At 41.5% G+C, this 12064-nt stretch overlaps 1 protein-coding gene across 1 annotated transcript in view; it reads left to right on the plus strand.

Moving 5' to 3' along the window:
* Window positions 1-12064, plus strand: part of cpxm2 (carboxypeptidase X (M14 family), member 2) — a 55846-nt gene that overhangs the window by 15970 nt on the left and 27812 nt on the right. The window contains exon 4 of the mRNA XM_036533860.1: window positions 6545-6684. Coding sequence (XP_036389753.1) covers window positions 6545-6684 — 140 coding nt within the window. The remainder of the gene's footprint in view (window positions 1-6544; window positions 6685-12064) is intronic.

Below are 12064 nucleotides of genomic sequence, written 5' to 3' on the forward strand. Positions count from 1 at the left end.
TTAAAGAATTGATACATGAGAATAAACATAGTGGCAGGTCATTTTCATATGACTCTGTAACAAGTTTCTGTTTGTTTAAGCGCTCTTGCCCAATGGCCATGCTGTTTACATTTAGATAGTGTGTGAAGTTTTGAATTTTCACATGCTTATGATGGAAATGTGTGAATGTATGAACTGTATAGAAATGTTCAAACTGTCTACGTTTACCCTCTGTGTGGCTAGGTTCAAGCTCTGACAGAGAATTAAGCTAGCTATGTGTCTCCCAACTCAGGAATTAACCTGGGAATGACAGGAAATAAACCTTTAAAGAGGTATTGACACCTGGACTGGCATTTAGCAGCAGGAAGCTATCAGCTAGCTAGCTAAATCTACCTAGCTGAAGGCACCATATGCTATTTGATAGTATTGGGCCAACTTGTCAGCAGTAATTCATCAGAAAAACATGACTAGCTACCATAACCTATACTATATAGAACTGACACAAACAACAAACAGTTGTTTCTAGCTAGCAATTAGCTATTTCAGCTCACACTGATTTTAAATGTATAGTTTATTTGTATTGACCAGTATTTTTGCAGACTCCCTCATGTAATTTACACAAGCACAGTGTTTCATAGATGGTTATTAGTATGCATATGTGTGGAGGAACAGAACAATAACATAGATTGTTTCATTTCAACAGTCAATTTTATGCCAGGTTTGTTGTTCATTAATTCTACATGTAAACTCGCATAAACAGCCAGTAAGGTGAATGGGAGAATCAAAGGAAACTGTATTTAGAATCATGTCCTTTATAGCAGGAAAGGCAGTACATTCTGATGTGATAGACAAAGAATTTAATTCCTGAATCATTTTGCAGGGAGTTGGTTGACCTGAGATAAACTCGTGATGAATTGCACTATATTCATATTGTGTGTTTCCCCATCCATGTGGATTTCTACTGAAATTTAATAACAGAGAGAATCTTACAATATGTGTCCTAAATGGAAATGGTTTCAAAGAAGTCATTTTGAGTGGCAAATTGCCGATTGTTATCTTTCTCCCTCATCTGTGCCATCACGCTCATTAGATTGAAAACAATTCAAGGAGACTTTCACTTTTCACCAGGAGATGAAATAGAGTTCTGGAAGGTAATCCTGTATTGAGTAAAGCAGGTTAACTATATTTCCCTTAACAGTCAACAGTCTGTTGACATGGGAGAATAAATTCAATTTAAAAAGCAAAAAAGTAATGTGTAGTGTCTCAGCTAATTAGAGGAAGAACAGAATTTAAATAACAAGTGAAGCTGCTTTCCCTAAGTGAATGTTTGATATCCACTTGGTCATTAGAGATGCTACACTTCATCAGAATGATTTTGGTGGTGATCCATAGCGGAGGTCCACAGGTATGAATCCTTACACAAATCTCAGAATGCCCTCATTGAGCTGTGTTCCATGGAACACCCCCAACAAGCAAGGGCAGTTGAGCTCAGCTTCTGATGCTGTGAATGCTATCAGCCCAAAGTCCCCACTGAGGCAATCCCCATTGGCACGGAATCAGCAGGGCTTGCGCCTTTGAACGGGCTCCTCCAGTAATGAGTAACATATCATGAGCGACAGTTCATTGGAGGATTGAGTCAATCAAAGGAAGTCCTCAGAAGTGGAGGGGCATATCTGTATGCAGAGAGGGATAATCCCTGGATATGAAGCCCAAGTGACGGTCTGTTTGAATCAGCCGCCTGATAGCACTTGGCTATACATTTTCGTTTATCATAAATGGAAAAAAAATGCATGAAGCATGATAGATAAACTGGGGAAAATTGAAAGGAGGGTTTTGGGGTGTTTGGGTGGGTGGGTGGAGAGGGGGTGTGGGTAGTTAGGGTAATGGGTGGAGGAGCTACAGCTGTGACTTTCCAACATGCCTTTTCCCCCTCGTGCTCATAAGTGTCTTTTCATTAAAACACATCTAAATGCACAGGGGGTTAAGTGACCTCACTTGAATCTGCCTGTGAAAATTATTACCATTAGTGATCACTGCTACTTCCACTATAAAAGCTGACACAAAAACAGCATTTCATTGGGACTTCGTGGTCAAATACATTTGCCGGATAAAGTATTCACCCCCTTGGAGTTTTACCACATTTTGGCGTGTTACAACCTGAAAGTTCAATGCCTTTGAATGGATTTTTTCCTGTAATAAGTATACTGAACAGGAGGAATGGAGGAAAATCATTTTTATTTAAAACAAAAATTGGAGGATAAATAGATAACTGAAAAATCCAGCTGGGAGAAGTTTTCACCCCTTGAGTTATTTATGCATTTAGTACTTAGTTGCTCCCTTTTTACAGCAATTACAGCCTCAAGTCTTCTGTGGTACATTTTCACAACCTTTTCACATTTTGTGAGTTTAATTTTTGCCCACTCTTCTATGCAAAACGACTCTAGTTGTTGCACATTACATGCAAGCTTCCACGTGTCTTTGTGCATATTCAAAAGGGGACTTAATGACATTTTTGCAAAGTATGGCTTCCTCCTTGCCACCCACAGCCCAGATTTGTGCAGTACCTGAGTAATTGTCTCACAGCTTCTCCCATCTCAGTCAGGAAACATTGTAGGTCTTTCAGTGTTGTCCTTGGCCTTTTGGTTGCTGCTCTGGCCAATCCCCTTCTTCCCTGGCTGCTCAGTTTTAAAGTACAACCTGGCTGACAAAGATTCTGGGTAGTTTTGCGTTCCTTTCACCTCTTGATTTTCTTGATTTCACAGTGCTTTGTGGGATACTTAAAGGTTTGGAAATCTTTCTGTATCCCTCCCCTGACTTGTGTCTGTCCACAACTCTTTCTGAGTTATTGGGAAAGCTCCTTTAACTTCATATTTCCTTGTATGGAATGCCCAATGGTGGGACATCGCACAGACACACCTTAGAAAGACAGGTGGGTTCAATCTAAAGTGTTAACCACTTCACTTACACACAGGTGGACACCATCCAATGAACTGCGTGAATTCTGAAGGCAACTGGTGGAGTCAAAGCATATTTAAGAGAGTTATTGCGAAGGAGGTGAATACTTTTCCAATGAAGATTTTTGTTTTTAATTAATTCATTTTTAGCTTCCATTTTTTAGCAGAAGTAGAGCAGGTTGTCTAGATCACTGATTCTCAGTCCTGCTCCTGGGGCCCTCCTGCTCCGCACGTTTTCCATCTTTCCCTGCTCTACCTACCTGACTGAACTCATCAGAGGCACTTTTGATTAGCTGAGCACACCTGATTTAATCAAGTAGCAAGGATAGACAGAAGATATACAGGACAGGAGGGCTCCAGGAGTAGGATTGAGAAACACTGGTCTAGATCATGTGAAAAAAAAATCTAAATTGATCAAGGTTTCAGGCTGGTCAGTGTATGCAAGCTATGAGATATTGGAGATATTAGTGTTGGGCAGGGTGAAAGTTCTGATAATTCTGGGCTTTATAATTAGGTTTTGTGCCACATAACACAAGCATCATTTACATGCCATGTATGTAACTGTATGTTACAGGTATGTAGTCAAAATAGCCTTTTATATAGACCTCACGACAAACATGACATTGTGGATGTCCATACATGCACGTTATAGAGAAAGCAACTGCATTTTCTGTGCAACCTCAGAATAAATTCTGACCATCGAAGAAATGCTTGCGTAGACCTAAGATCATCTTCCTATTGCCATTTACCCCATTTGAAAATGCTTCAACCATACAGTAATACATTAAATCAATGTTACCTCGTGTCTGTATTACTCTCAGACCTTGCACACAGACTCTCTTAAGATACCACAATCAGCTGAGTTATAATAGCTTTCTTAGACACCATTGAAAGATGAATACCAGGCTGAGAGGGGGTGGAGTCTTTCACTTTGACTGGATCCACTCCAGGGTTTTTGCCTTATTCCTCTGCTGAAGGGAGGTTTTTATTATCACTGCAGCCTTTGGATTGCTCTGAGGGAGGCTGAGATTGTCTCATTGGGTTTTAGTCTCTTTGTTTTTTAGTCATGTTTAATCTGTTCATTGTTGAATCAATCTCTTATCTTGTGCTGTAGTACAATTCCTCAATCTCTTCTGTCACATGTCATGTGCATTGATTCCTTGTAAAAATACACTATGCTACAAATACAATTTGATTGATTTACATATGTATTGAGGATATAAGCATTAACACATGGTCATAAAAGCTTACAGTTTTACCAGTACAGTATATTGAAAAATGTGAAAATTTGTACCGTATCTGTACAGTTTCATGCACACATCACTTTAAATCCAGTTAAAATCTTTTAAGCAGGAAATGTTCATGTGTAATATTGTTGTAACTACTGTGTAACTGCTATGTTTCAATATCTTCAAAGCAATTATCTTGGAATACAAGTTTGTGCTTTATGTAACTACAGATACTAGCTGAATAGTAGCTGAATAGCTGTAACCTTAACCATAATCTGACCCTACGCCTACCCTTTTTGGGTATATAGGTTTCAGCCTATATGCCTATAGCCTCGTGCCCTATGGATGGGGGCATTGTCATCCTGGAAGAGACCACTCCCATCAGGATATAAATGTTTTATCATAAGATAAAGGTGATCACTCAGAACAGCTTTGTATTGATTTGCAGTGACCCTTCCCTCTAAGGGGACAAGTGGACCCAAACCATGCCAGCAAAATGCCCCCCACAGCATAACAGACCCACTGGACCCCCTTACTGTAGGGGTGAAGCATTCAGGCCTGTACTGTTCTCTTGGTGTACGCCACGCATGTACTCGCCCACTTGTCGAGAATATGGTGAAGGATGACTCATCTCACCATATCACTTTTTTCCACATCTCTGTTGACCAGTGCCTATGGTTTTTGCACCACTGAACTCTCAAATGTGCATTCATCCCGGCTGTCCCAGGTCCTTTCTGTATGGAGTTTGCATGTATTTGCATGGGTTTCCGGTTTCCTCCCACCATCAAAAGACATGTATGTTAGGGTTAATACTCCTGTCACTGCCCTTGACCAAGGCACTGGCAAAAGAATTGGAGTTGGTCCCTGGGCACCGCACTGTGGCTGCCCACTGCTCCAAAAGTTACGTAGAAAGCATCCTATATCTGATCTAAGATCATTTCCTAAATGTGCGTATGTGTGATTCAGAGAAAATGAACATAGGCACAAAAAACGTGCGTACGCCACTCTCCCAGATGTGAAGTCTATAAATCACAAATGATCTTGAAATTGTGCGCAGTTGAATGGTTTTAGATCTCCGCCTGGTAAACGCCCCCTAATTAATTTCATTAGCAAATAAAGGAGCTTGAATCAGCTCGGCAAACGGTACCGCTTATCAGCCATTTGTCATCATGCGCAAAGACGTCTGCCCGGTCTGTAAAAACTTTTCTGAAAAATCTTCTTATTGCACGGTTGGCGGTATCTTCGAGAAGTGCCAATGCTGCCATTCTTCCTCTTGCAAACCACTGCATTATTGGTCATTTTATAGCCTGTAGATTGACCAAAATGTTTTACATGTGTGGAACCATAATATGAATATTAAATAAATTTCTATATGATATATGATTATTATTATTATTATTTAATATACACTGCAACCCTACTATAATATCCCTCTCTATAAAATTGTCGACAGACTGCTCTTGCTGACACAGTCTGATCATGTCCTGTATTGACATTCTCAGTCACCTGAGGACGAGTTGCTCTTCTGTTTTTCCTTTATCACACTAATGCACGAGCATCACGGTCATCGAATGCGCGCTGTCGACCACAATTTCCGACCCTATTTACTGTGTTCTCCATAGATCTAAATGCTGATGTCACTTTAGTCACTGTTCCTATTGAAACACTAGCCAGTAAAGCAGTCTTTGTGACTGAAGCTCCTGCCATCTGTGCCCCAACAATGAACCCTCTTTCAAAATCACTTAGATCTTTTCCTCTTGCCATTTTGATCCAAAATCGAGATCAACTGGGCCTGCTCAGCATTTTTATACATGCCACAGAGCATGACTGCATGTTAATTGCTTAATTGTACCATGCAGTACACCTGTGTGGAAGTATCTGCATTCGTTATGTTTCTCCACTCATTTATTCAGGATTTTCCTTTAATTTGTCACCTGTCTGTATATACTATACTATACTATGCTATACTATACTGTACTATACTACAGTCAGTCACAGTATATGTGGATCCAGCCTTTCACTGGATTAAGCTGTTTGGGCATGTCTCTAAATCATTCCATACAAAAAAACAATATATTCAGAATGTACTTAGGGAATATATTTTTTGTTCAGTCAATATATTTAAAATATGTAAATTATTGACTTTTTATATTACAATATATTTCTGTTTTGGATTACTATTTGCATTTTACATGTATCTGCAATATATTCTCAGGCTGAACAACATATTTCTGAATATAATAAAATATATTTAATATTCGTTTGGGATACATGCACTATAGGATTTCAAAGCAGGCATTTGCCTGTTTGTACACTCACTCATTGCTGAGTTCCCCTTTTATGTAGCTGGCCTCTCTTCCTCTCTCTTCCTCTTCCTGGCAGGCGGGGCTGTACGAAGACGAGTTTTATGACGGAGGGTGGTGTGCTGGGAGGATGGACCCCCTGCAGTGGTTTGAGGTGGACGCCAGACGGCTGACCAAGTTCACCGGGGTCATCACGCAAGGCAGGAGCTCCCTCTGGTCGTGAGTACGGCTACAGTCGCAGCTCCGTCTGAATAACCACCCAAAAATGGACGACTGTCCATTGACTCACTACTGGATTCAAGGTCGCATTGCCACTTTACTGAAATCATTAATCTTGCTATGTAATGATTCATGTGGTCATTCATGTTAATTTGAATAATAGTAATAAAAATAATAGAAGGTATGCTCACAGCTGATCAAATTCAAGGAATGAATATATTTAATTTAGGGAAATGTCACATTTGAATATGCAGTTTGAATTCTGGTCTTGATTAGTAGATTGTCACACTGGCACAATCTTTTGTTCCACATACATTAGCCAGCATGAGGGTGGTAGCACGAGGTTTTGTGGTAAATGATGGTTATACAACCAGCAAGAAAGTAAAGTATTATTCTTTAATATTTTATTCACACTGGAGAACATGGAAAACTTTGCAATGCTTATCTCCATAATGCTGATGTTTTATGGACTGCCATATCTGTGCAAATAATTAGCAATGACAAAGTGGTTATCTCTGTATAAAAGGGTATACAACAACAGCAAGCCTTGCTTCAGCAGAGTTCTAATTTTATTAAATTTTTACATGCTTTTCACATCATGACCTACTGTTAAGTCACAGGCAGAGAAACAAATGGGCAACGTCAAGTAGGCCCCCTTTTTTCTCTGTAATCACAGCCACTTGTATGACTAGCTTGTGACACACGTTCAGTGTAAATGCATGCCGAGGGCATTCTGCTGCCACATTCTTCTCTTCGGGCTGTTATACCTGCTCGCTTATAATCCCTTCATACCGTTTGTGGTGAAAGCACTCAACCTTAAATGTTCCTCTGATTTTAATAATTCAATCAGTCATCTATCTAGTTTTATATGATAAAGCATAGTTCACCAACGCACTTTTTGCTGGGTGTCTTGCACATACAGGGTCAGCACACAGAAAATGATGCACAATACACAGGTGCACACAATATACAACTATGGTATACATCAGTAAGGCATAGGCTACAATTATTCTTTGAGAGAAAAAGCAAGCCAAGGGAGACCAAGGAAACAAAAGCTTCCCTTATTCTTCAACTGAAGTTGAATGATGACTGGGAATGTTTCATACTTAAACGCAGATGGCTGAATTCACACACTCTCACAGTGGTTTCTCTGTAAACAGTTGTTTCCTTTAATGAAATGGGACTGAAGGAATTCGGCATGTGGCCTTCCAAGAGCAGCTTGCTCACCTTTTCCAAATCCGGACTTAAACCTGAAAGTTTTTTTTTCCAAAACAGTGGGAAACGTCCTCTGGAAGTGCATGGGCAAGTTGGCAGGAATGGAAATTACAGGAACAAAATTACTGCCATCCCCCTTTACCAAGACAAGGGAAGTGGCACATTGTGGAGATAGATATTAGCGTATAATTCGTATGAGTATGACGAAAGCTACCGCAAGCAGGTGGGTGGACGGAGAAGGTTAATTGATTTGGGGACTGTAAAGTAACGTATTTAACTCCATCAGAATCTCTCCAGCTCTTTGAAATGGGAAAAGGTCATCAAATTACAGGAAACCCCGATAGAGATGGATTGCACACCCGATTCTTTCATCTCAGGTTAATTCAGGCGATGACTGTCGTGTGCTGCCTCACGGATGAGAGAAGTTGTGCTTGCATTTTCATAATGGCATCAAATGACATTGGTTTTTGAATCACTTTACTGGGGCGTAGACAATGGCAAGTAATCCATGTGCGCCTTTTTTAAATTTCCCCGTGTGGACAGGGCCTAGTGTTAGTCATGTGCTAATACATTACTGTCATTCTTGAAGCTTTTGAAAAGCTTTTAAAGATATTCTGCCTCGTGAATCACGATTCTGGCACATTAGATGAGCTGTCCCTCCTTTGCAGGCAGCTGAGGACATCGCTGATGACGGATGCCTCCCCCTGTTCTTTTTGCTAGTGCTACAGTGTCAGTCCCAGTAGTTTTGTGATGGTCACCTCCCTGTCACAGCCTACCCTGCCTGGTGTGTTTCCTGTCACAGAGAGGCAGAAAACTTGGGCGGCTCCAGAAAAAAACCCTCGTGGAACAAACGGACTTCTGTTGCCTCATCCTCTGGGAACAGCTCTTGGCTTAATGGATGGTCTCTGTGAGACGAACCACCCCTGCCTTCACATTATGTCAACCTGGTTGGGTTTCTGAATGAGTAATTGGCTAGCCTTGCTGCCCGCTGTTGCTGTATGTCTCCTACCAAACCTGTCTGCAAAATTGGGTTAGTAACGAAACTGGGCGTTGCTCGGTGAGCAATCTTGTGACTGCTTTGCAACTGGCCATTTAAGGATAGGGATCACTGTCTTAAATATGCTGCTGTTAATGCATTGAAGGGCTAAAGCTACACACTGCGATTGCATTTTCTCTCTTTTTTTGTCACTGAGCGCATCCTGTTCTCAGCCTCAGATGGCTGGCATCTGGACGAAGGCACAACAATTGCCCGAAAACGAACAAATAATTCACGATAGCTGACCTGCGTTCGGCTTCTGGAGCACTCTTTCTCAGCCGGGCTTCTGCTGCACAGCGACATACAGGAAGCCAGCCAAAGAAAAACGTTGCTTTTCCTGGAGGAAGTTGCCATTGTTCATTTTTAAAAATTTTTCCCATCAACAGCACACTTTATGACTGAAATTATCTTCCGACACATTTCATGTCGGTCTGTTTCCGTCCATGGTCTGCCTTGTAGAGTCGGTCACAGTAGTAGACTTTCAGTTAGCCACAGTTAGATGGCATGGTTAAAATCCATGTTGGAGGGACATCTTACCAATAGTTAAATGAAGAACCATGACTACACGTTAGTTATAATTAGACCGAAAACCCCACTGTTGAAATTCATTCAAGTTCATTTTTTTTTCTGATCAGTTAAAATTATGATTACTTCAAAAGGTAGATCCCATCCTACATTATCATGCAGGTTTTGAGAGTGTTGGGATTATGCATCTTGTACAATTACTTCATGTAATTGGTTGCACAATGAGTTCAGCACTTCCTCTTTGTAATCAGACCTTTCTGACCGACCTTTTCTCATCAGCTTTCGTGCTGTTTAATCGAAGCAGTTTTTTGATGCCTCAGCTGCAGTCCTATGTCCCCGTTCCGTGCCGTTATTGTTTTCCATATTTTCAATTTTGTGCATGTTTATTCTGTTTCTTCGACAGGTGAGTCATCTTTATTGGGAAAACTGAGCGCCCCTGTCAGATCTGTCCTGAATAGATCTGGGATGTTTAATGGCCGCTTTGTATTGGGAAACCGTCCTCAAAGTGCTCTGCCCCCCTTTGCTGCAGATTTCCGACACTAATATTTAATCGCCCCTCACTTTTCATTGTTGCTGATGTCTGTGGGAAATTTCCTTTAAGCTGTTTTGTGCCGTGATGGAGTTCAGCTGCAGTTTCAATTGGCAACTTACACTGCCTCGTGCTTCCTTCTGCTTAAGACATTCTCTCTGTTCTATTCCTCTCCTTTCTCCTTTCACCATCTCCAGCTCGTCATCAGTGCTGCTATTCAGTATGGCCCTACCTGCAGTCTTCTCTCCAGTCAATCACTGTGATCCCTTAGAGACCTCTTTTTCTTTCTTGGCTTGCTCAACTCCACTGTTGTACCTCTGAGACGTGTCTGGTCATCCAGTATTCCAGGCCTCCCCTGAAGCATTATGTGGTCATCACTGGATGTGGGGTTTTCGGGTTGTTTTTCTGTCTTACATCTTTAAATATAAATTTTTCCCCCACACTTTTTGGTACTGTCCATATGCAAATTATCCATGCTGTGAGAAAAATAACAGCAATAGATTTTGTGATTATGCCACCAATATGTTTTCCATCATTGTTTTTCTCTAACTTCACATAAAAGTGTCCCTTTTCTATTAGTGAGCTATGTGTCAAAATCTATCGACATACCTTATGTTTTCATTATAAGTTTACCGCTAAAGTCCACTTCCCTGCCTGCTTGCTTTTGCTGGTTCATGCTGTAGCTCTGCACAACACTCAATATATGAAAATTTAATCCTGTAACACAAATGAAATATTAATTATGGTCATTATGTATGAATTAATGTCAAGTTGGATTTGAATATGGCAGCGTCTGTGGTTCTCTCCTCTTTGGTCTATAAATACCTGGGTTCCAGAGGCGGATCCCCTAGTGCGCCTGAAAATACGGTGAAACTCTGAAGTCGTGCTTATACTTTTCCATAATTTCCCCACAACACAGTTTTAAGATTCATGTCGGAAACCATGGCAACGCTGGGAGTGTTTTTTTTTTTTTTTTTTTCCTGAAAAACCGACATGCTGTCCGCTGCATGCTCTATCCCTTGTGGCGATGCAGTTTTCCGGGCTGGGGGAGTGAAGTGTTCCCAGGAGCACATGTGAATCCAGCACGAACCCCCCCCCCCCCCCCCCCCCCCCCACTTCCTCGGCACAGACACACGTGCATTTCCTGAGGGCGCTGTGCGATCCGCTCTGGTGCTCCTCACAAAGGATTCCGCTGGAGCTTTGCACGGTGGCAAGGGGGATTAGTCATACTTGTTCACCTTGAATTATTTAAGAGCTGAGTGCCACATTCTGAGCTGTACTACAACAATTAAAAGGGCTCGTAAATTCTGAGTCATCTATTTAAAATCCCACTTTGATTTATGGGTAAGAGTAAATACGCATAAAAAGCATTCAAAGCATTTTTTTTGCACCCAGCGTAGGGCAGCTGTCTTGTACAGTGCACATGTCAATATGATTGAGGTTATGTACAGTGCTTGACTGCTGAGGTAATCAAGGGAGAAATTAAACATGATATGGAAATATTTCAGACTAGTACCCAGTTATAATGATAATTTTTTATAAATTAATAGTCTAGATTTTAAACCATTTTCAGCACTCATTCTCAAACATATAGCTACTCCAACCTTGTGGTGTTCTGGTCTGCATACTCCGTAATTGGGAGTGTGACAGCACACTTGCAGATTCAGACTTGTGAAATGTTTATCAGCCCTTTAAGGCTGTACGCTGTGGACTGCCCTGTCAAGTTTGTGTGTGTGTGTGTGTGTGTGTGTGAGAATCCCCCTCACCCCCTTAGCCTCGGTCTGCCTGCCTCCCACCAACACCACCCTGCAGAGGATATGATGAGGAGGGCATCTGTCCCACCTCTCAGCAATTATTTCCCAGAGTGCTGGAGCTGCCTCTTTGGCTGCAGACGGCAGATCATTACAGCGGGCGAATTAGCAGGGCCGGAGAGGCTTTCAGGGCTCATGCCAGTGCTGCGGAGACCGACGGAAGGGGTGAAAAAAAGCATTCGGAGACCACTTCTCGTCCAGCAGCTGTAAACATTCCACATCTGTCGTGCGGGACGAGCAGGTCCCCCTGGGGGGGTTGGTGAC

The sequence above is a fragment of the Megalops cyprinoides genome, chromosome 1, assembly GCF_013368585.1.
Source record: "Megalops cyprinoides isolate fMegCyp1 chromosome 1, fMegCyp1.pri, whole genome shotgun sequence".
Lineage (NCBI taxonomy): Eukaryota > Metazoa > Chordata > Actinopteri > Elopiformes > Megalopidae > Megalops > Megalops cyprinoides.